At 43.2% G+C, this 26291-nt stretch overlaps 1 protein-coding gene and 1 long non-coding RNA gene across 7 annotated transcripts in view; one reads left to right on the forward strand and one right to left on the reverse strand.

Annotated features, from left to right (window-relative positions):
• LOC119979037 (neuron navigator 1-like) overlaps positions 1-26291 on the reverse strand; it is an 806372-nt gene that overhangs the window by 216350 nt on the left and 563731 nt on the right. Inside the window, exon 1 of one of the 6 annotated variants that reach the window (XM_038821013.1) lies at positions 15834-15882. The exons of the other annotated variants lie outside the window; for them this stretch is intronic. Within the exon in view, the coding sequence (XP_038676941.1) occupies positions 15834-15856 (23 nt within the window). The 5' untranslated portion in view covers positions 15857-15882. Of the gene's footprint in view, positions 1-15833; positions 15883-26291 lie in introns of those variants that run through there. 6 annotated transcript variants of the gene reach the window in all.
• The window catches only part of LOC119979038, a 75662-nt gene that overhangs the window by 1533 nt on the left and 47838 nt on the right, over positions 1-26291 (forward strand). The window lies entirely within an intron of this gene.

Consider the following 26291-nt stretch of genomic DNA (forward strand, 5'->3'; position numbering starts at 1 on the left):
GCTGGTTGGAAGGCCCACCTCCATTCGCTGGGACTTTGTTCCAGTTATTTTAGATAATGTTAGGTCCTCAAGCCATCACGCCGTACAGCCACTTAATTACACCCAATCCTCATGCCAATTCATACCCTCTCCATTCCCGCTCATGCTCCTCAAACCACCCACACCACCTCCATAGCCACAACCCTGTCTTCACTGTGGGCGGCCATCAGGAACCATGTAGATATGAAAAAAATACTTTTCACTATACAGTTCTCAATCTGACATACTTGATAGCGAAAAAAAATCCCACTCATGAAACCCATTTAAAGCCTTTAAATCCCAAGTGGTTAATCCCTAATAAATACAAACACTGTTCTACTCAGAATCTACATCAAAGACAGATAATCCTTTAATAACCTATTTAAATTGGCAACTATGAAATCCGAATAATGTTAAAATAATTGTAGCTATTGAAGCTCAGCAAAGCATTCATAATGACATAATAATATCCATGAAGGAAATGTCAACAAAAACCTCTCTTGAAAATGCATAACTAAGTATTAATGTAAGAAGTCTTACAACACCAGGTTAAAGTTCAACAAGTTTGTTTCAAACACCAGCTTTCGGAGCATTGCTCCTTCCTCAGGTGAATGAAGAGGTATGTTCCAGAAACATATATATAGACAAATTCAAAGATGTAAGACAATGCTTAGAATGCGAGCATTTGGAGGTAATTAAGTCTTTACAGATCCAGAGATAGGGGTAACACCAGATTAATGAGGTGTGAATTGTCTCAAGGCGGGACAGTTGGTAGGATTTCGCAAGCCCAGGCCAGATGGAGGGGGGTGAATGTAATGCAACATGAATCCCAGGTCCCGGTTGAGGCCGCACTCATGCGTGTGGAACTCGGCTATAAGTTTCTGCTCGGCGATTCTACGTTGTTGCGCATCCTGAAGGCCGCCTTGGAGAACGCTTACCCGGAGATCAGAGGCTGAATGCCCTTGACTGCTTATGTGTTCCCCGACTGGAAGTGAACATTCCTGCCTGATTGTTGCGCGATGTCCGTTCATTCGTTGTCGCAGCGTCTGCATGGTCTCGCCAATGTACCAAGCTTCGGGACATCCTTTCCTGCAGCATATGTGGTAGACAGTGTTGGCCGAGTCGCACGAGTATGTACCACATACCTGGTGGGTGGTGTTCTCACGTGTAATGGTGGTATCCATGTCGATGATCTGGCACGTCTTACAGAGATTGATATGGCAGGGTTGTGTGGTGTCGTGGTCGCTGTTCTGAAGGCTGGGTAGTTTGCTGCAAACAATGGTTTGTTTGAGGTTGCGCGGTTGTTTGAAGGCAACACCCCTGCTAGTGTTTGAAACAAACCTGTTAGACTTTAACCTGGTGTTGTAAGACTTCTTACTGTGCTCACCCCAGTCCAACGCCAGCATCTCCACATCATAGGTATTAATGTTCATTTCTAACATACACCAGATGGCTCATCAATCAAAGCAGTCCTGCAATGTTTTTTTAACTCTCAGACATATTCAGTCTGATTTTTTCTTCATGTTTAAAGAGGGGAAGATTTAAAAAACTTCAGTTCATGATATTTAAACAGGCCTTATCTGGACTTCAAGATTAATTAAGTCTAATGAGTAAATTAATGATTCCAATGCTGCAGGTTAAAGCCCTTGCAATATAAAAAAGGGTCTGTTTAAATCAGCACTAAGTTCAAATGATCTTGTTGAGTTTGTGTCCCTGTGAATCATTCAAGCTTTGCACTTACTTGCTAGGGCATGGCAAAATTCACAACCCAATCCCAAGATTCTGCAAGTGCTGCTGTGAAAGTGCTTGATATCAGCCTGCAGATGGGTTGTTTTGTTGATGCCTCCAGACCAGCAATGATTGGAACCATCTGAAGATCAGCCCACCATACCACATTGCACTTGGGCTTAACCATGCTGTTACTCCATTCTGTCCAGCAATGACGTCTACTGGGTCAGGCTAATATAATCTGGTTATCAGATCCATGTGGTTCGTTAACTGTTTTCTCAAAAGGCTTCGAGAAGTGGTCATTACTTTGATTTATTTTTCTATACTTAAACAATGGGATCCATTTCCTGTATTCATAACAAGGCCTTCATTGTAGAAAAAAGCTCCTCAACAAAACGGGACATACTACGTATTTCACCAAATATCTGAAGCAGCATTGCACTGCAATGATGAACCAAATGCGATTGATGAGTTTCTTTTTCAAACGTTGGGTTTATTCAAACATGAACACCTGTCAGGGACTCAATGGAGAGAATTCTAACCTCACAGGATGGGGTTTAAAAATTCAAATTGGGAAATCTGACCTTCAGCATTGACAATATTGGTTTTACTGAAGCAACATTCTGCGTGGAGGGGTGCTCTCTTGAGATGGTTCTGGCAAATTTTAAGAGCTATGTTTTGAATGCCAGCGGACCCAGGAAACCTGGGATCAGAAGAAAGGAAAGAATGTCGAATACAACAGTTAAGTGCTTTTCTCAAAGCTGCTCATGTACCAGAGGAGAACACCAGTTACTTATGATCACAGCCCCACCGGTCCATGTAATTGGACCACCCCGCAACCCTGCACCTATCAATAATTCCATCATTCCATCCACAGACCTTCCACACCCAATCTTTTCGGCGCACATCTTCATCTATCCATACCCATCTAAGTCCAGCAATCTCTGGACGATCCCGCTCCCTGCACCGCCCTATCCATGGCCCTCATCTATCTAATCAACCCGTTTCCTGGTTGAATTAAATCAACCCCCAACCCATACACTTTGCAATGTTCCTCCCTCCACTCCTCAGCTGTGACCTGGTGCTACAAACCTACGCATTCCGCAGGCTGTAGAGTGAAAATGTGTAAATCAGTTCCCGCCTTCGCACTCAGCAGGGCCCGGGGGCAATCTATATCTCCCAGTTCGCAGGCAGCTACAAGTCCCTGTCATCTCCCTACAAATATAGGGGTCAATGTATCATCAATCAATTGAAGCAACACTTATGACAATAATGTACATCAACATGAAGTTACACTGCATTCATTTCACTAAGATCTCATCTGCAAAGCGATTGGCTGTAATAAAATGACTAAAGTTAATAAAAACTATTTTGAAATAATTTCTTCCATTATCTGCTATTTTATACTGCATTATTTTTTGTCTGCTGAAATTATACTGAAGAGGTGGATTTTCAGCCCGTAGCCACAGACTCACCTCTTTAAAAACAAAATGCAGAATGGGCCTGCAGCATTTACATGACAGCTGTACACTGAACGGACACACAAGACATCTGATAATGATGCCCACTTTTATCTGTCTCGCTTTAAGAAAATCTGTCAAAATCCTTTCCAGTTCAATGTCGGAGTAGGTCAGACATCCCCAGAGGAAAATAACATTCAGCATTTTTTTAAAAATGAGTACTTAATTCCGCTTGAACGATTTTCATTCAGTTTGCGGGAGTGTATTCCAGAATTTTTAGTAATTGCCTCACTTTTCGGGGTGAACTGGGATCGACTGTTAATAGTTTGCTAATTCACGTTGATCCACTGCTTGTCTACAAAGTTGATTATATGATTAAAAAGTAGGACAGTATAATAACAAATAGGTCCAAATGTGTGACATGGAGTTATTCATTCATTGGGATAAAATTGCTTTGCATGGAAGTGCAAGTGTTAGGCGTGTGTGTAAAATGTTGAATATTATGCAATGACGCAGTCCCTAGCTTGTGCTTACATTCATAAAATTGCTTTTGAGAGAAACTAACACAATGGAGAACCTGAGACAAATGCAGAACATGACAAGGAAACCATGGAAAACTGCAGATTGGCCTGGTAGAGAACTGCTCAAATCCCACATTCATCCCAACTGGGTGCCAAAGGGAAATGTCACCACAGATGGTGAGCATGAGTTATGTTTTTTGTGCTGCAGCAGATAGAATCATAGAATAGAATCACAGAATCCCGACAGTGCAGAAGGAGGCCATTCAGCCCAGCGAGGTCTACTAATAAAAAGCAAAGGTGAAGAATGGCTTTACAGAATTCGAGAAAAAGATGTTTTCCTTGGAAAATAAAAGTCAGAGCAAAATGCACGTTGTTGTACATGCGCAAATTGGCCATCAAGTTCAAGAAAAGAGATTTTGGCTCGAACGACACCACTGGACTTCAGATCTCCTTGCCGCCCTAGTTCGAAGGCAGTCAAAAAAGCTGAATTCCAGACGTGCGATGAAAGTGACTGCCTCGACATCGAGGCTGTATTTAACTGTGTGTGGCATTAAGGAGCCCAAGCAAAATTTAAACCATTGGGAATCCCTCCACTGGTTGGAGGCTCAACCAGCGCAGAGGAAATTGATTGTGGTCGTTGGAGGCCTGGCACCTCAGCCCCACAACATCAATGGATTACACGGGATGTACAGCGTGAGAAGCCATTTATCCCAAACAGTCCATCCTCACATTTATCCTCCACTCGAGGCTCTTCTCATCTTATCTCATCTGACTCGAACCGCTTATTCCTCTATTCCTTCCTTCCTCACAACTTATTTTGCCACCCCTGAAATGCACCTATGTTACTTGCTTCCAATTGCTCCCTGCGACAGCCCATTCGGCTTTCCCAACACTCTTGGTGACTTTCTTACATTGACATCCTTTAGTTTTTCTCATTTAGACAAATGGAAGCATTTTCTCTGAGTTCACTCTATCAAAACCTTTCATTCTTTTAAAGGCCTTTGTAAGTCACCCTTCAGCCTTCACTTTTCAAGAGAAATCAGACGAAGCATGTTCTTCAACTATTGAGAAAGATACCCATGCACTTCTGGATTCATCCTTGTCACTCTGTTTTGCACCCTGTCCAGGTCTGCCAAATCATATGTCTCATATGGTGACTCAGTACTCCATGTACATTCCAACCAAGGTGGATACAACTTTAGTATAACCCCGTAATTTTTCAATTCTATCCCCTTCGAAACAAATCCTAGTGCTTGGATTGTTTTTCTGTGGCTTTTTAATGGGTGCAATTTAACTCATAAAAAAAGAGTCCTGTTTTGGGCGCGGATAGCAGGGTCTTTCTTGATGCCTACAGTGCCGAGAATGACCCCACTATCAAACGGGACTCTGCTGTTTTTGTTGGCCACGGTCGGGAAAGCCCTGCCAAGACTGCACTGACCTCTATGCCATTTTTAAATGCCATCCCAATCTCTCAATCGCCCCATTGGAACCCCTGCTGTGCCTTCTGGACACCTCCCCCCCCCCCCACCCCACTGCCCCAATGTCCTCAAGCTCCCTCACCCCAACCCCTAAGGGCAGAGCACCCTCAGGCCCAATCCCTGGCCCAGGCGTCAGTGCCAGGGTATCCGTGTGGCAGTATCAAGGTGCCCGGGTGCCAGCGGGAGTGTAAGGGTACCACCCTACTCAGAGCCTGACCACCCGAGGACCTCCAATGGCCTGCAAGATCCCCCAGGTGCCGTTATGCATGGTCCATGTTTGTGTGGACCAGTGCTAAACAGAGATATGGTGAGGTCTCCCAGGTGCAAGCGTTCATTCCCAGGCCTTGGGAGAATTGGGCGTGGCATATTTACATAGAATTTACAGTGCAGAAGGAGGCGATTCAGCCCATCGAGTCTGCACCGGCTCTTGGAAAGAGCACCCTACCCAAGGTCAACACCTCCACCCTATCCCCATAACCCAGTAACCCCACCCAACACTAAGGGCAATTTTGGACACTAAGGGCAATTTATCATGGCCAATCCACCTAACCTGCACATCTTTGGACTGTGGGAGGAAACTGGAGCACCCGGAGGAGACCCACGCACACACGGGGAGGATGTGTAGACTCCACACAGACAGTGACCCAAGCCGGAATCGAACCTGGGACCCTGGAGCTGTGAAGCGATTGTGCTATCCACAATGCTACCGTGCTTCCCGTGAGCTTAATGGCTCACTTAAATATGTTAATCTGGTCTCATTGGGTGAGGTCCAGATTGCGATGTTTTACAAGATCTCGTCAGATCTCTTGAGGTGATCCATGCATCTCAAATCTTGCGAGAGGCCTCTTGCGAGATTTAATGGCCTTGTTGCGTAACCAAGTTGGGCGCGATGAGACCATTTGATTGCTTCCAAAATCTTTGCTGTTACTTCAGTGATGTTTATTAGTACTCCCAGATCCCTTTGTTCCTCCACCCCATTTAGATTCAGGTTTCCCAAGCACCACTCAACCTCCATATTTTTCTTGCCAAAACGTAATATCTCACATTTATCAATGTCAAAGTTAATTTACCAATTATAAACCAATTCTGCAAGCGAGTAAATATCTTCTTCTAATTTGCTGTGGTCTTCAGTATTGACCATCCCCTCATCATGGTAAGACTTCCTCAGGATGGTGTCCTAGGCCCAAATATCTCCAGCTGCTTCACCAATGAACTTCCCTCCATCATAAGTGCTGAAGTGTTGCACAGTATTCAATTCAAGTCTGCTCAAATACTCAAAGCAGTCCAGGCCCACATACAGCTACTCCTGAACAACATACAAATGTGTGTTAGATAACAAGGACATTCAAGCTACTCAAATACTAGGCATAGAATCATAGAATTTACAGTGCAGAAGGAGGCCGTTCGGCCCATTGAGTCAGCACCAGCTCTTGGGAAGAGCACCCTACTTAAGCCCATGACTCCACCATTTCCCTATAACCCAGTAACCCCACCTAACCTTTTTGGACACTAAGGGCAATTTATCATGGCCAATCGACCTAACCTGCACATCTTTGGACTGTGGGAGGAAAGCGGTGTGCCCGGACGAAACCCATGCAGACACGGCGAGAACATGCAGACTCCACACAGACATTGACCCAAGGCGGGAATCGAACATAGGACCCTGGAGCTGTGAAACAACTCTGCTAACCACTGGGCTACCATGCTGCCCACTAACTACTTCCATGTGCAATTCAATTACATTCCTATTGTCATTGCCCCTGCCATCATCCTGGGTGTCACCACTAACCCAAACCTTTACTGGACCAGCCAGGTATTTACTGTGACTATCAAAGCAGGACAGAGGCTGAATATTCCATGAGAAGTGATTCACTTCCTGACGCTCTCAAGCATTTCTATCACCTATAAAGCACAAATCAATAGTAGAATGGGATACCCTCCGTTTGCCTGGACGACTTTAACTCCATCAATACTCAAGATATTCAACACCATCCAGGCCAAAGCAATCTGCACCTCATCCACAATCTTAAACTTTCATTGCCTCCCCCTCTTGCACGTCTCCAGCCTGTCCCATCTACAAGGTCCACTGCAGCAATTTGCCAAGACTTCAATAATACCTCAAAACCCCACAAATCCAAGGGCAAGGGCAGAAAGCTCACGGGGACACTACCACAGCCAAGTTTATCTCCAGACAATATGCACTTTCCTTACTTAAATTTATTTTGGTGTTCTTTCACTGTCACTGGGTCAGAATCGTGGAACTCCCAGCCTATAAGCACTGTGGGTGTGTTTGCACTATAGAAACCGCAGTGGTTCAGTCACCGCCAAATCCTCAAGACAATGCTGCACCCACTTACCCACTTCCGTGAATCAATAAAAAAATATAGGTCGCAAGTTAAAAAATCTCCAAACCCTGCAGGTCGATTCGCATCACTACATCATGAGCTTCATACAAAAGGTAGCTCAGCCTGAACCACCATGCACTTATTAAGAACTTGCTGAATTTGCGCATTAGTTGCTCATTAAACTCACTACAGAAATAGCTTCCTATTAACCAGTGCAAGAATCATTTTAACAACATTGCCACTGCATTTACAATTATTAATCTCTCTGGCCCAGAAGGGGTACACTATGAACTTTTGGCTCTTTTGCCTGGCAATTTTACTTTGGAGATTTAAAAAAGTAATATTTCACATTGTAAAATCTCTTTTACTTTCCCTTTCAGCCATTTTTTGAAACTCCTTCCCTTCATCTGAACTATCTTTCCGTCTTTATATTTTTCTTCCTGTACCTGATTTAACTCCATTTCCTTCTTCTTGATTCCTCAGTTTCTTTCCCAATCCTTTAAGTCTCATTAGCTATGGAGTTAAACTGTTGGTCACACCGTTCACATAGATTTCAGATAATCGATCTCACCGCACTGCTGTCAACTCACACTTTCAGCAAGTTATGGTGCAAATTCTATTTGATTTAAAAGGTGCAAGACAAGTAGAACGGGTGACACACCCTATGAGGTGCGTTGCCTCAGCGAGTTAGCCTATGAATATTTTAACTGGGAATGATTGTGTTCACAGGACATGTACATTTCTCACAGTGCAGCCTTCTCACAGTGCAGTCAACAGTGGTGAAACCTGCTGACCGTTAACCTGCTCGACATGGGATTGTTGTTGAAAAATAAATGTACAGCGAACATGTGTTCAAATCATAGACTAGGAAAGGATGCTCTTGCATTCGATTTAAAATGATGTAATGCGTTCAAATGTCTTCTTCTGAAGTGAACACAGGCTGACTGCTGAGAGTTCAGAGTTGGAGACTTGGGCGGAGAGATGGCGGATGGAGTTTAATCTGGACAAATGTGAGGAAATCATTTTGGAAGGTCTAATACAGGTTGGGAATATACAGTGAATGGTAGAACCCTCAAGAATATTAATAGTCAGAGAGATCGAGCTGTACAGGCCCATAGGTCACTGAAAGGGGCAATACAGGTGGAGAAGGTAGTCAAGAAGGCATACGGCATGCTTGCCTTCATTGGCCGGGGCATTGAGTATAAAAATTGGTAAGTCATCTTGCAACTGTATAGAACCTTAGTTAGGCCACACTTGGAGTATAGTGTTCAATTCTGGTCACCACACTACCAGAAGGATGTGGAGGCTTTAGAGAGGGTGCAGAAGAGATTTACCAGGATGTTGCCTGGTATGGAGGGTATTAGCTATGATAAGAGGTTGAATAAACTCAGTTTGTTCTCACTGGAATGACGGAGGTTGCGGGGCAACCAGATAGAGGTCAACAGAATTATGAGGGGCATAGATAGAGTGGATAGTCAGAGACGTTTTCCTAGGGTAGAGGGGTCAATTACTAGGGGGCATAGGTTTAAGGTGTGAGGGGCAAGGTTTAGAAGAGACGTACGAGGCAAGTTTTTTTACACAGAGGGTAGTGGGTGCCTGGAACTCGCTGTCGGAGGAAGATTTTAGTTTAGAGCGGGCAGCATGGTCGGCACAGGCTTGGAGGGCCGAAGGGCCTGTTCCTGTGCTGTACTTTTCTTTGTTGTTCTTTGAGACTTGGATACGCACTTGGAACTGCTGCTCTGTATTGTATTGCTCAATATGGAATACTTGCTGATATGATGTATGCTGTCCTCTTCTGACGTTGAAGCACAGAATTAAGTCAGTTGTAAGTGATGAAGAAAAAGGTGCAAATCCCAAATGGCCAAAACAAGTAAGAGCAAAGTAAAGAGCATCGGCCTCCAGACAAATAACGGAATAGCACTGATCCAACATTTGCTGCTGATAAAATGAATGTGGTGCTCCAAGGCTGCAAGGGATATTGTTCTTTGGGAAAGTCCACAGTACCATTCATATGGATCAGCATCGCAGGGGTCAGCATTGCAGATGTCTGCAAAGATCTACAGCCAAGTTTCAGGCTAAGCTGACCATTACTGTCATTTGATGTGCCAGGGCCATGTTACATGACAGCCACAGGGATCCTTACGACATATGGCACTACTTTGCATCTGCCTCTCTGCTGACCCAGATCACTTGAAGACAGGTTCCCACGCACTTTGCCAGGTATGTGCGCCAGTGCCTGCAGTTGGATGGAGGTGAAGCTTAACACAGCCTCTTGGTAATCTTTGGGCATGCCTTCTTTTGTACAGTGACATATAAAGTGTAATATGCAGTGACTGGGCTATTGCGGAGGGTCTGCTTAGCTTAAGTCAAGCACTTTGACTTAACAGAGATGACATCAGGATGCTGCTGGCACAGTTTCCTTTGGTATGAGGAACTTCAGCCAGCATTACAGTGGCTCAAGTGAGATGATTTCATCTTTCCCTGCAGAAGGAACCATACAGGCGGCAATGGATGGAAACATTTCAGTGATCTAAACTGCCTAGTGTTCCTCAACTTTCCAACACTTTAACCTGCGGGAATTCCCGTTGGAAAAAACATCTGTACCAGTGGCTGTGTTGAGGCTAGGAAAGTAAAGGGAGTACGGAAGTAGGCACAAAGACTAATAAGAATTTACTGCCAATGTGAACAGAGGACAGGAAATTTAAATGAATGCAAAGAGCTCAGAAATGGCTTCAAGAAAACATTTGCTTTTACTGCCCTACTCTTTCAATTGCCCTCGTACATGAAGTTTCTGACTCCAGCAACCCTGGGAAATGAGTTTTAACGAATTCCTGGCAGCATTGCCTACCCCAATCCTGAATGAAAAATCAAAGCAGCCAAAATAGGTGGAAATCTGGTGGTGCTGCATATTGTTACATTTCAGTTAAACCAATATTCCAGGAACAGAAAAGACAAAGTATGGCTCCATTCAGCTTGAGATGTTAAAGAAAGAAACCTTGATGTCATTTTTTTCTATCTGACAGCTTTGTAATAACGCTGACACATGCGTCAGTGAAAGATCATGCAGAATAATTTTACACAATTTGCAACGTTATTTATTGCAACTCTGCTTTATATGAATCAGTGGACAATTGCTTAAAGACGATCAAAAACCTGTGGAGAGAACTGCAGAAACTGGGATTAGCTTGAGGATGAAGAAACATGATTGATTAGATCAGTGAGCTTATACTTGGCACAGACAAGAAGGGTCAAAGGATGTTCATTACAAAATACGTCAATGGATTCGATCTTAACACCCAGACAGGATCACAGAAAAGTGAGTGGGTGGCCTGTCTAAAAGTGGTTATCGGGAAACTCGGTTCGTTTTAACAGCTGGGTTTCATCAACACGCTCTTGTTAACTTCCTGAGTAAAAGGGCTGGGAAGTCAGTGAGAATCAGCTGCCTGGCTGGCACGTCTGGGAGACGGGAGGCTGTCACTGACTAGCGCCCTGAACGAGGGAAGTGGTCCAGGAGGGGAACCCACTCAGGAGAGGGGAGAGGAGGAGAACCCTGGGGCAGGCCTTCACAAAAGGAATTTAAAAAACATGCTCTCTTTTAAGCCCTTAATTTTTCAGGCCTTTTCTCTTTATACCAAGAAGGTTAGCCTGGTGGTGATCACTGCTACCCTGCTCAGGTCTCAAATTAAAATGGCAGTCTGAATATGGAAAAAATTAGCGCCTTGAAGCAAAATGTTACAAACTTCCTGTGTTGTACACAAAATTATTCTGTATTAAGAAGAAATAGTTCTTGGACGGACAGGCGCCGGAATGTGGCGACTAGGGGCTTTTCACAATAACTTCATTGAAGCCTACTCGTGACAATAAGCGATTTTCATTTTCATTCATTTCATTTCATCATCTAAAATTGAGACATTAGTTGAGCAACAGAAAACTACTCTCATGCGGTGTTCATTTTTAAGAATCCCCAGATTCTGAAGAATCACCCATTTTTAAATGGCGTCCCGATCTCTCCCTGCACTGCGGGGTTTTGGTGAGTGAGACTCCTCAGTGCAGGAAACGGGAAACGGGACTCAGTGCGGCCTCAGCTGCACATGCCCCACTGAGGCTCCGTACCTAACCCGATAGGTAGCGTGTTTCTCAGCCCGATGATACTCCTTTATGCCACTCTTTATTTATGCAAAATGCAGGTTTAGATTGTAAAGGGTATCTCAGGTCATTGAATATAGTGGTCTGGATGTTTGCATGCTTCTTGGCAGCGCCCCGTTCGCTGATGGCAGTATTCTTATACTCCTGCTGTATGTCACTGGGATTTTACATTTATTATAACCCACACAAAACCTACAGGGATGAACCAATTAGCCTCCCCGTGTGCCTTGGTGAATACCAGCTTCCCCGCTGAGGGGCAGGGTCCCATCAGTGGAGTAAATGGACTCCAACATAAAAGCCGGCCCACATGAGAGCCGAGCATGGACTGTCCTGGCTGGGATCTGAATTGTACTGTGTATATTGTTATGGACCAGGGTTTAGAGAACCCCAAAGTGTATCATGGAGTTCACCTGACCCATAACTTTTAATAGATTGTGGTATGGGGAGCACACAGCCCACTCTACAGGTATGGTGCAGCAGAAATTTAAAAGTAATTTTTAAAGCGAACAATGATTATTCCATGAACTCAGTTAACCTTTTTAAAACGTACAGTGAACATCTTAGCAACCATCAATTCAAATACACTCCCCAAAGAATACAATACTCTAAGTAATACTTAGACTTTCCTTTTAACATCCATAAGACAACAAAATCTTTTAACAGAAGCACATCAGGTTTAAATTCTCTACCGAAAGCAGTTATCACTCTGAATTCACCAAATGATCTGGAGATAGTCTTCAGATTCCAGAGAGATCGAAATTACACCTTCTTTGGCTGGCTTCAGCACCAACACTAAAGCAAAATCAAAAAACACATACACCCAAGCTTTTCTCAAAGTGAAACTAAAAGCTGACAGACAGCCCAGCTCCACCCACACTCTGACATCACTACAGTAATAAACACCCATTTCTTAAAGGCAGTCTCACATGACAATATAGTTTAATTTGCAATAATAGTTTTCTTTACACCTCTTGTTTGGACTCCTCTGTGGCCACTAAACCACTGAAGATACCCCACACTCCCGGGAAACTGGCGGGCAAGAATGGGCACCTAGTGGGAAAAGTGAATCACAACAGATAGAGGATTCCGGCTCATGAGGCTTTTCAACTACTCAGATTAAAGAATCCTGACACTATAACTGAGGGTGGAATTTAATCCTAGGTGGAGTTCCAGCAAGAGAATGGCAGCACCTTCTTTGGAGAAGGCCACCATATTAAATGCCTCTCAGGTACTTCCCTTGGATCGAGATCCTTGGCAGAGGAAATCCTGCTTCTCAGAGCTGCTGGAAATCTGAGGCCGGTCACTCATCTTTTGCCGTCAGCTCGTCACTACCGTCAATGTCACCAGGGGAGTGTTGCCAGCTGCTGGCATGCACCCACCAGGTGCCCAGGATCAGTGAGGGACCCACAAAACTTGAGTGAGGGCAGGATGAGGCTCGTGAGAGTGGATCATTGGCTGGGCCTGGATCTCAGCACCCCCCCACTGCCTCCTTTTCCTGATGCTCTGTCCCTTGATTAGATAATGAGTGCATTTTAATCTTTGAAAAATGGACCCCCACCACTAATCCCACAGAAAGCCTGCAAAAAGACTCAACAGGGATTTTCTTTCTGTGCTCCCCGTGTGGTGACTGCTTTTCCACCATTGGATGAATATCAGTGATGTCAGGATGAGGCCTTTAAGTAGTAATTAATTACCCGTTTGCTGGCCTTCATTAGCTTTATGGCGGGGAGACCATGCACAATATGTTCCACCCCAGACTTAATCACGGCAGGTGTGGGAAAATGGTGGGTTCCATATCCTACATTCTCTCGCCCGATTAAATGCCCTCTCAGCTTCCATACTCGTTTTGAGAGACGGCATTCAATTCTGCCCGCAGAATCTATGCCAAGAACTACGAATCAGGAAATACACGTTAGATTAAAATAATGTACTGAAAGCAAAATAAAGGTTGAGAAATACAAAGGTAGTATATGAGAAAGATGAAATAAACAGTGAAAAAGTAAAAGCAAGAATTTACATAACTCCAACATTAATTATTTTTTTGAGGGAATGGCATTCCACATTTGTGAAATTAAAATTTTCAGGCCAGAGAAGATATTCAGCATAAATTGTCACTTATAATGCCATTGAAAAGTCAGTTACTCCTGAATGCACTAGCCCAAACTATTCCAGCCATTTTTAGTGTCATGTTAGTAGGTACGTCCCTATGTCCACACCACTGGGTTATCAGTGCTGAGTCTATTGGAGAGGACTGGAACAGCACCCTCTGTGGCAGTGCTGGATATCTTTGACAGCAATTTCGGCACTTAGCTGCACATTTGTGTAATCCAGAAAGTGCTGTCAGCTTTTCTCCATTATAACGGGGAATGCTGTTGGCCTTACTGTTCTTCCTGTTCCCAAGTCTGGCCCGCTGCTGATTAACTGGAAGGCGAGAATGAGAAAGAAGTTATTTGGTATTGTGAAAAGAACCAGGACTCTGCATTGAGGAGACTATGATAATAATGTTCTGCCAATACCTTCTGATCCCTACATGAGAGTGGAAATTAGCTTTTACAAACTCCAAACTGCAACACAATGGATGAGATTCGAAAACCTCAGTTGGGCCATGAAGAACAAGGGAGTTATCTTGCGCTACTTTCAGAAACTTTTCACCGACAGTTTACAGAGAATGTGAATGAATGTGATGAACAGAGGGATAAAAAAAAGAGGATAGGGTATAGCATAGGGAGTACAAAAATAAAAATATTTTAAAAATAAAACTGACTAACACTAAAACAGGGTGAGGAATGGAGAGAAAAAAAAGTTAGCCATAGTTCACAAATCCTTCAACTACTGATTCCTAATTCTAACCAAATGTATGTGTATAAGTCAGTTGAGTAGAGAACAGGGCCTGCCTATGATAACTCCCACAATAAAACAGCCCAAAAGCACTCAACATCTATTTAGCAGAGTTTCTATCTTCTTATAAGTGCTTATAAAGTATACTGAGAAAATTGCTATCAAATTATAATCCAAATAAACTTTAATATCAGATATGCTTGCACCAGTATTGTGGAGGAGCTATCTTCCATTAGGGTGAAATTAGTTTTTCAACTATTACCAACAGTTTAATTGCACACCATACAAAATCTTCGTATCGTGAATTATCCTGGATACCTGAAATGTAAACCATGTGAATCGAAATCGTTTGGGCTAATCCTCAACTTGTGTGAAAAGTAGTGACTTGGCACAATTTACGGAATATAATGCTAATAACTCATAATGGAGCTAACTGAAGCAAAACAAAGATCATGGATGTTGTGCAATTTGATCCAGACCACCACCAGCACTGTGTGAGGCCAAAGCAGTCATGTTGTCTGGCTAGCATCTCAGAAATGCCTTGAGAAACTTAAGAGAAGCTGTGGTTATATATTTGCTGATCAAAGTTTCTGGACAATACACCGAGGACATACAGTACCAGTCTCTGAAGGCCGGGGGGGGGGGGGGGGGGGGGGGGGGGCGGGGGGGATGGACAGGAGTAAATGGCATTTCTAAATGTCCCACAGATTGCTGTCAAAATCTAAATCTCTAAACATTCAAATTTATATACACATTTCCCCAAGATTAGATGCAATTTTGCCTGCAAATGCTCTGATTGGAAGCCACACAGTCCCCATGGTGACAACTCTCACACACAAATATCATGGATTAAAACAGACATATTGCATTCTACAGGGTATCGCTTTCTGAAGGAAGACTTGATTGTCTTGTGCCACAGTGGTTTGCAGATGCCTTCATGTAATGGTTCATAATTATCTGAATAGTCACACTGTTTTGCAAACCTGATCTGAATTAGTGCAACCAGAGGCTCTTCACAAGCCAAATGCTAACTTCCTCCAGTTAATTTATGATGGGAAATGGCTTGTACGGTTCCTTCTGCAATTCATTATCATTCTAATATATTTTCCCTGTCTTTGTTCTCTTTCGCAAATGAGCATAGTGCATGAACAAATACAGATTATGTAGTTTTATGACTGCCATAGGACTTGCAACATTAATAATTTAATCTATTATTATTGAACTGCAACACCAGTAGAAAGAGACTTCTCGTGCGTTAGACAGAGCAAAATAATGGGCTTATGATTTTGTTACACCTACCTCTCAGAAGACACCTCTACCATGGTTGTCTCCTACTTTTCAACTTAACTCACAAATAAGGCTGGAAAAAAACAATGGTACTTGCAAACTTTCCTCAGACAGGCACAGTCCCAATCAATAACTTGCTCGAGGGACATTTTGGAGTGTTGAAATATGGGCTTGTGCCCAATAATCACCACACAGTGATTTGAGCAACTGGCAACTGAAGGCAAGCATCTCTCTTGTTGAGAAACAAAGCTGTTTAAGCAGCATTAAACTGAGTCTTTTTATTTGCCATAAGCACTAGACTAACACAGACTCTGGGTTAGCATTCCCTTTACTCCTTTTCCTGAATCCATGTTTTGTCAACACTGCATATTTGGACAATGAATGCAGGTCCACGAGCACACTGAATAGCAAGTATGCTGGGGGCTACAGCTGAATGCAGTGGTAAAGGGCCAATTGTACAAAGGGACATACTGTACACATGCCGGATTTATTTGCAAAATTAATATAACACTCCTCCATTCACAATTTTAAAACTGGACTTAACTCATCTATTTAAAATAATAGAATGGAAAGTCAAATGAACTTCTTAAATGTTTGCCAAGTAATATCACCAACAGTAATCTAAATGGGAAGAACAGATAATATAACAGTGACGTGTACAAAGCAGTTTTTCATAATTGCAACAAAGTCCCATGCCTCTCAGATGGCTGCCTATATTTTCTTGTCATCATGTGATATAGTAGCTATGATCTTGGAGCTGGAGTGAAATTTCACAATGGAAGAACTGGGTTATTCAGGTACCTAGCTATTTCTTTTCTCAATATGCTGTGCTGGTGTACTTCCCTTCATCTTCTGTTATGTCAGAAATATTTCTCCTTTACATTCCCAATAAATCTTCCAAATTTGCACCTCAGTTAACGACAGATTATTTAATCTTTTGGAAACCTTCAGTGAGAGTTGATCAACTAAAGGATAAACTAAAGCGGTGTATGTATGTGCTTGCGCACTCACACTCTACACAGTACATTAGCTTTATAGATATCGATGATATTAAGCCATAATTATTCATTTTAAAGAAATATGAAAAATAAAAGTTGTGACTAAGTACGTATTAATTTTAGTTAAGTAATTGAAAAAACAATTGTAATTTTCAAGTAATGTAGCTTAGTAGGGGCTCAATTTAACGCCCAAAAAGCAGTCTCGCTCGGACGCGCGTTTATGCGGTATTTCTTGGCCTTGCCGCTATCAAATGGGACTCTGTTTTTGTTTTTGTCTTCAGTCTCGGTTGGGACTGCCTCGTCGAGCTCGCAAAGCTTGTCATTGCAGGAACCGATCTGGCACCATTTTTAAATGCCGCCCCGATCTTCTCGACTCCCCTCGGCATCCTCACCACGGCCTCTGGAACCTCAACGCCCAAACTGACCTGTTAGGGGGTCCTGGAGCATATTCAATTAGCATATTGAGCAAAGCTGAACCGACAATTCACCACTGCACCACCAGAGCACACAACACGTCTGACTTTATCGATCTCATACCTTCAGGAAATTCCTCATATTAAACAATTTTTCTCAATAAAATACATGGGGATGTGCTTCAATCTGACACTCGTAGGGATAGACAGTTGGAGATAGGGCTATAACACAATGCACCAATTCCCCAATATCTTCTCCTGTCAAGATAAGCTCACTGCTGGAACTGCAAATGTATCTGGTCACTTCCTCCATGTCATTATCTATTGAATATTACTCTTATACAAGCAGAACAAGATGGTCACATTTAGCTACATAGATAGTTGAAACTCTCTGGAAATCTTCAAATTTAAAGTCGAATGTTCTTGGTACGAGTTACAATTGGTTTCGTCCACTTATTTCTAGTTTGCTGTATTGGCAAATTTTGTTGTTCATTAATGAAAAAGTACATTGTGGAGACAAAAACCAAATAAGCTAGAGGTGATGGGTTGTGCTCAAAAGTTACCAACTAATCTATGACTGGAAGCCAAATTTATCCAGTTTAGCAAGATTTATTCAGCAAAATAACAATTTGGTCAAATTCAAAGGCTTGGATTCTGAGGGTGCAAATCATTACTTGCCTGCTTTCATGCCCAGGCACGAATAGAAGGAAAAAAGTAAACAAATAGTAAAACAGTCCATACTATGTGAGTGAAAGGACATTTATTTGTTGGCTGGTTTCCTTGTTGCTGTTAGCAACTGCATTTTTTTTGTTTAAATAAGGTTGTATGTGTGCATTGTCCTTATGATAGAGTCTGTACTTAATAATTTAATGGAGTTCATTTGTTTGGTCGCTGTTACGTGGTGCTGGGTATATTTTACGGGCTTTGTTTATTCATTCATAAGATTTGCATTTCTCCGGCAAGGCCAGCCTTTAATATGCATCCTAATTTCCCCTTGAATAGCTGCCTTATTGTATTGCTGGAGACCATGCTCTGTAGGTACTCCGATTGTGCTGTTGGGGAGAGAATTCCAGAATATTGACCCAGGATTGCGGAAGGAATGGAGGAACAGAGCAAAATGGCCAACTCAAAATGGAACGAGACATGGAGAATAATTTGCAGGCGATGGTATTTCCATGTGCTTGCTGCCCTTGTTCAATCATAGAATTGAACCCTATCCCCATAACCCAGTAACCCCACCCAACACTAAGGGCACTTTGAGGTTGTGAAGCCATGGCGAGCTGCTGTAGTCCTTTTGTACATATGGTGCACACTGTCGGCACTGTGCAACAGCAGTGGAGGGAGTGAATGTTTAAGGTGGTGGATGGGTTGCCAATCAGGTGGGCTGGATGGTGCGGAGCTTCTTAAGTGTTGTTGAAGCCACACTCATCCAGCATGTGGGCAATGAATACTTCATTAATTAAGGAGCTGCAAATGAAATTAAACATTGTGCAAATATCAGTGAACACCCCACTTCTGACCTTATAATGGGAGAGCGGGGGGAGGAAGATCAGTAATGATGCAACTGAGGATGGTTGTGCCTCGGACACTACCCTGGAAAACTCCAGCGACAATGTCCTGGGGCTGACCAACAACCTCAGACATCTTTCTTTATGATTTGGCTTCAGTCAGTGAGAGATTTTCCCCATCATTCCAATTGGCTTTAATTTTATTCAGGCCCCTTGGGTCAGTCAGCTGCAGCTTTAATGTCACGGGAAGTCCCTCCCACCTCACGCTTAGCTAGTCGGACAAGGAGCAGGGGAACACATTTGAGAAGGGGGAAAGAGCAATGAATACAGACACTTATTTGGTGGTATACAGTCAAAGGCTGTGACGTTGGGTGCGATTCAAACGGAAAACTTATCTGTCTGGGTTTGGGTGCATTTAGCGGGGTGTTTCTCGGCACTGGACCATTACCATTTTTGTTGACCCCCAGGGAGTTTCTCTCTGCCAAGGTCGCACTTGAGTCATTCCCTATTGACGAGCCCAGCAAGAAAACTCTGCGTAGATCGGGGTGTCATTTTGGAAGGTTCCCCCAATCCATTCCTCCCCCCTCAATTCAGGTCCCCTCCTCTCCTCGCTTGACCCCTCCACTCCCTCCCCTACCTCAGGGAGGCACCCTCCGCACCCCCCTCCCCCTGCCACACCCACACCCAGCTCCCTCCACCTGGTATGGTCCTCTCGCAAGATTCAACGGGCTCATCCTGACACTATTCAGCAACAAGGCAGCTAAATCACACCCAAAATGTAGCAATTGCAATATCCATTGAATGCTACTAAATACTACATAATGCACCATACAATTCTATGGCACATAGGAAAACAAAGTGCTAGTAGTAGTACTAACATTATCAACTAATACAGAATACAGTATCTCAAACACTGGATAAGGTATTGTTCATTAGTTTAACACATTCATTCAATACCCTCATCAATGGAGCTATTAATGAGGGAGGTTGGGGGCTGGTATAGTTTGGTTGGCTAAACAGTTGGCTTGTGATGCAGAGCAAGGCCAACAGCACGGTTCAATTCGTACCAGCTGAGCATATTCATGACGCCCCCCTTTCTCAACCTGGCCTCTCATCTGAGGTACGGTGATCATCAGGCTAAATCACTGCCAGTTAGCTCTCCCCCTCAAAGGTGAAAGGAACCTTTGGTCATCTGGGACTATGGTGACTTACTTTTAATTTCGGAGGTGGGATAAACTAAGCAAATTGATGTAAAAACTTTTAATGACAAAATCTAATATTTGTCTTGCACTCAGCAGCAATCAGATTGCACAAAATGAACGGCCATTTTGGTGTGCTGCATACATGTAGGAATACTACTTAGCTTAAATCACACGGATCTAGCATTTTGGGATGCAACACCACTCTCGCATTTTGTGATCCTTTATGAGATGCGTCATGGTTTACACTATTAGCGAGTTTTGAAGTGAGTTTGTGCTATACAGGTTTGAGTGAGTGTTCCATATGAAAACAATACCCTTCAGTGAGCGTGTAAGCCTTATGAATTGAGAATAGATAAAGCTCATACAGCAAGGAAATATTTGTTTTCCATGATCTCAATCTTCCAAAAGTTATCAGATCAAAAGCGCGGAAGCCAATTCAGTGCATTTTTCTGAAAGAATTAGTTAATTTTAACTGTTAATGTGTCCTCATGAGTTAAAACACACTGATGAGCATGAATCCTGGAGTGAAGCACAACTTAAACTAATTTAACTCACATGTAAATTAATTTCATGCCCAAGTTTGACAAAGGTTCGGTCTTTTCCAACAATGTTCAAGATCAATACTGAATATTTGTTTATATGGTTAGCAATATATTTATTTTTGGCATAAGACCATAAATCATAGGACCAGAATTAGGCCATTCAGCCTGTCAAGTCTGCTCCGCCATTCAATCATGGCTGATACATTTCTCATCCCCATTCTCCTGCCTTCTCCCAGAACCCTTGATCCCTTTATTGATTAAGCATCTAGCTATCTCTATCTTAAAGACACTCAGTGATCTGGATTGGCTTCATACTGCACAGGCGGCACGGTAGCACAATAGTTAGCCCTGTTGCTTCACAGCACCAGGGTCCTGGGTTCAATTCCCGCTTGGGTCACTGTCTGTGTGGAGTCTGCACGTTCTCCCTATGTCTGCACAGGTTTCCTCCAGGTGCTCTGGTTTCCTCCCATCAAGTCCCTAAAGACGTGCTTGTTAGGTGAATTGGACATTTTTAATTGTCCCTCTGTGTACCCAAACAGGCGCCAGAGTGTGGAGACTGGGGGATATTCACAGCAACCTCATTGCAGCGTTAATGTAAGCCTACTTGTGACAATAATAATAATTTTTCAAAAAAGGAACAGTGTCACAGTGTGAACCCACGGAAGGCGACGGTCCCGGACGGGATCCCTGGTCGTGCACTCAGAGCCTGCGCAGACCAGCTGGCAGAGGTATTCACAGGCATCTTTAATCTATCCCTACTCCACTCCGAGGTCCCCACCTGCTTCAAGAAGACCACCATTATACCGGGACGAAAGAAAAACCAGGCAACGTGCCTCAATGACTACCACCCATTGGCCCTGACGTCAGTTGTAATGAAGTGATTCGAGAGGCTGATCATGAAGCGCATCACCTCCATACTCCCAGAACGCCTTGACCCACTTCATTTCGCATACCATCGCAACCGGTCCACATCAGACGCCATTTCTCTGGCCCTACACGCATCCCTAGAGCATCTCGAAAACAAGGACTCCTTCATCAGACTCCTATTTATTGACTACAGCTCCACCTTCAACACCATAATCCCAGCCAAGCTCATATCAAAGCTCCAAAACCTAGGACTTGGCTCTCCACTCTGCAACTGGATCCTTGATTTTTTGACCAACAGACCACAATCAGTAAGAATGAACACCAACACCTCCTCCACAATAGTCCTCAATACCGGTGCCCCGCAAGGCTGCGTACTTAGCCCCCTACTCTATTCCCTGTACACACACGACTGCGTGGCAAAACTTGGTTCCAACTCCATCTACAAGTTTGCTGACGATACGACCATAGTGGGCCGGATCTCGAATAACGACGAGTCAGAATACAAGAGGGAAATAGAGAACCTAGTGGAGTGGTGTAACGACAACAATCTCTCCTTCAATGCCAGCAAAACTAAAGAGCTGGTCATCGACTTCAGGAAGCAAAGTACTGTACACACCCCTGTCAGCATCAACAGGGCCGAGGTGGAGATAGTTAGCAGTTTCAAATTCCTAGGGGTGCACATCACCAAAAATCTGTCCTGGTCTACTCACGTCGACACTATCACTTAGAAAACACAACAGCGCCTATGCTTCCTCAGGAAACTAAGGAAATTCGGCATGTCCACATTAACCCTTACCAACTTTTACAGATGCACTATAGAAAGCATCCTATCGGGCTGCATCACAGCCTGGTATGGCAACTGCTCGGCCCAGGACCGCAAGGAACTTCAGAGAGTCGTGAATACCGCCCAGTCCATCACACAAACCTGCCTCCCATCCATGGACTCCATCTGCACCTCCCGCTGCCGGGGCAAAGCGGGCAGCATAATCAAGGATCCCTCCCACCCAGCTTACTCACTTTTCCAACTTCTTCCATCAGGCAGGAGATACAGAAGTCTGAGAACACGCATGACCAGACTCAAAAACAGCTTCTTCCCCACTGTCAGCAGACTCCTAAATGACCCTCTTATTGACTGACCTCATTAACACTACACCCTGTATGCTTCATCTGATGCCAATGCTTATGTAGTTGCATTGTATATCTTGTGTTGCTCTATTATGTATTTTCTTGAATTTTGTTTAATTCCCTTTTCTTCCATGTACTAAATGATCTGTTAAGCTGCTTGCAGAAAAATATTTTTCACTGTACCTCGGAGCACGTGACAATAAACAAATCCAATCCAATCCAATCCAATCCACAAGGATGATTGTAATCACAGTCAGTAAAATCTATATCTATAATATTCATCTTGTCCATCATATCAAGGTTCATGGCCTTTTCATTTTTTATACTTAATGGAAGTGTGGCAGTACGAATAGTACCCTACAAGCAGCAGGAAATTTGGGCATTAATTGGAGGAAAATAAAACTGAAAGAGCCGGAAGGTGGATAGTAAAACAAATAACTTTGTTACAGAAGTTTCCACAACTACACAGAGTAAAGTCAGCAATCCCACGCTCCCAAAACTGAATTAAATCTTCTGATGCACACGGCTTTTGATAATGACTCTTCATTGTAATCTTGAAATTAACAAATCTATCTTTCAAAGTTTGAACTTGCATGATTTAACCAGCCTACTCTTCAACTGGAAACATCATTAAAGTGAATCCTCTTCACGTTGTTCACATACAAAGCAGCAAATATATGTGTACCAGTCTTGATGCCATAGTGGAAGTAGCAGGACAAAAACAGAAGGATGGACACAAGTAGACTCATAGCAAAAACTTTCAATTAAAATAGGATGGTATCGCCTGCAGTTTGTATATTTCAATGCGATTTCAAAAGGACAGAAACTGCCACAGGATGTTGTGTTCACAACTGGATCTATATCCAGTTGGTGCTTGTGATCATATTGATTATCATCACTCTTCGACATCTTTTGCTATTGCAGGTTCTGACTTTGGTTAGAGTACAATAAGAAAAAGATGGTCATCATGAGCATTTAAGTGAAAGCATAACCCAAAGTTTCAGAGTAATGGTAAGTGTGACTCTTCACTCAGAAACAATGCTGGGGGAAAGGGGCAGTTTATTAATCTGGAGGTAGGTAGCCAGCGTGACAGCTGCAGGCATGCTATGCGGCTCCCTGCCTGCCTAGCTACAAGTACAGACAAAGGCAGTCACTCCCCGTGCAACATTCATGACCAAGTTGCTTTTCAGGTGAACTTTTTAAAAAGTTAGTAAGACAACACCCTCCCAGTTACTTATCCTTCATTGCATGTTGTGTTACTCCTTTGAAGTTGGATGATCTCTGCTTAAACCTCCAGCTTCGAAAGCCCGCCTGCCATCCTGAATAGCACAGGAAAACTCGTCTCCATACTAATTAAGGGGGCCGCAGTTAAAATCCTATTGAGTGATTATTTCCACCCTCCCTCCACCAAACTCCCGAGAATGGATTTGGGACATAGAAACAGTCCTGGCTCCTGTTTCCTGTCTCAAAAGTGATAATTCAACCCAATCACTGGCATACTATCAGAAAATCCAAAATAGGAGAATTTCAGACACCCCACCATATTTCCAAATGTTCACCCCTTTTCAGAATCCTTCTGGTCATTTCGAACATTTCTCATGTTTTTGTGGGAAAGCATTACAGGGGAAAACATTAGTGGTTGATTAGTTTAGATGGTCTGTAGTGAGAAAATAAATCTCCGGTCCCCCAGCTTTGTATTTCTTGGCAGCGCATCGTTCGTTGGTGGTGGGATTCTCTACTCCAGCTGCTTGTCAACGGGATATCCTATTGAGGCCACCCCACACCACCGGGAAACCCACGGACAGGGGTGTGCTACCGGCGGGAACATAGAATCCCAATGGCCAGAGAATTCTGGCCGAAGTGTATTTTGTAAAACAATGATAACAATTACTTTAATTGCTGGGGCCGGATTCTCTGTCCCGCCACAGCCTGTTTCTGGAACGCCACGCCCCCGCCTGCAGCGGAATTCTCCGACCCAGCAGCCGGCCAATGGGGTTTCCGATTGTGGGAACCCTGACGCCATCAGGAAATCTGTGGGTTTGAATGCACTGTCGGCAAAATGGAGGATACCACCAATGGAGAATCCAGCCCCTGATCCTCACATAGTGAAAACGCAGGACAATTCTCTTCACATTTGGTGAAGGATTTTATTCCACTGCCCAGCAGCACATAAGCTTTAGAACTTATACAGAAATAAAACTGGAAGTTTTCCTTGGCAATGTTCACATGGTCCTCTAATATATCGTGTAGTATAATTTTGGTGGGTGAGATAAATCTTTTAAAAGTTATAGTTTAAGTAGCTCTCCACACAAAGAAATTGAAAAAGGGATGTTGTTGGCATACATATCCTGAGGGGAGAATGGTATGTTTAACAGGAAATATTCTAATAAGGGCCATTTGTAAAATTGTATGTAGGGTCTCATCGATTGCTACCCAATTCAACTCATCAATAAATAAGCAAAATAATGTAGATGCTGGACGCTGAAACAAGAACAGAGGACACTGGAAAAACTCAGCAGGTCTGTTGGCATCTATTTGGAGAGAGTGAACATTTCGAGTCGGACTTTTCAAATAATTGTGAAACTCCCTTATCCCACATTCATACCCTCATTGGCATATTCAAGGAACCTAGTGTCTCATGAATTTAGCAGCAGGATGTGGTGGCCTGGTGCAGGCTGTGATTTGAGTCTATTTTATCCCCTGTAAAATGGGAACTACACATATCTATTTCTACCACTTATATGTTCACTGGGAGTCCCCACTAAAAAAATTCCAGTAAGTTCAAATTAATACCAGTTGTGGAGAATAAAGAAATTGCTATCCATGAAGCAGAATCTACAATATGGTATATCTTGCAAATCAAACCATGCATGTACACAGAGGTGTATTGTGTGCTTTAAAAGCTCCTACTTGGGAGAGCTTGGTATTGAGTCTTATTTGGAGGAACGCCAGGCATCCACTGAATAGTATTACACATCGAGTCCAATTCATTCTAATGCTTTCATGCACTTTATCAAGACTTGTTCATTGACCTTAGTTGTAATCTGACACATTGGATTGTTTGAATATCACACAATTGTTTTTTTTACCGACTTCCAAAAGGGAAAGAATAGCGACCTACATTATCCATTGCACTCCGTGAAGTTATTGCAAGCCAGTCAAAATAATTGGTTCGCCAGCAGTCAGCCGCGTTGCTACGTATTTCTGCTGTTTCTTACAAAGTCATTAACCATCCAGACACCATTGATTATATATAGAACAGTACAGCACAGAACAGGCCCTTCGGCTTAATGCAGGTTAATGTGTCACATGGTTGCCAATGTAAGTTTTCGTCAAACATGCCTCTTACTCTTACACATCCTGTGGAATAATGATGAATTCAGGAATCAAGATGTAAACAAAAGGCAGTCTTCTCACATGAGTAATGGTTTCAGTTTATTAGCTCAGCATTTATTCAGCCTGAGGGTGTTCTTTGCTGACTATACCCAAAAAATGCCGTCAATTTTCAGACACACACACGAGATTCAGAACATTTATTGAACATTTGTCATCAGAATTAATCAGAAACTTTAACACAGTGTATGGGTGATTACACTGTGGTAACATACAATGACTGTAAACATTGTCATGGCCTGAATTCAATTGAGAGTGTGAGTGGATGGTGGAGGGCAGTGGGGAGACAGAGCAAACATGACCCACTTCTATGGATCAATGCATGGACAGCCAGATGGAGTGTGTGAGGAGGACAGCTAATCCTGACCAGCTGCCAAGAATTGATAAGTGGAATTTGGATGTGAAGTAACCTAAGACCGATA

The sequence above is a fragment of the Scyliorhinus canicula genome, chromosome 15, assembly GCF_902713615.1.
Source record: "Scyliorhinus canicula chromosome 15, sScyCan1.1, whole genome shotgun sequence".
Classification (NCBI taxonomy): Eukaryota; Metazoa; Chordata; class Chondrichthyes; order Carcharhiniformes; family Scyliorhinidae; genus Scyliorhinus; species Scyliorhinus canicula.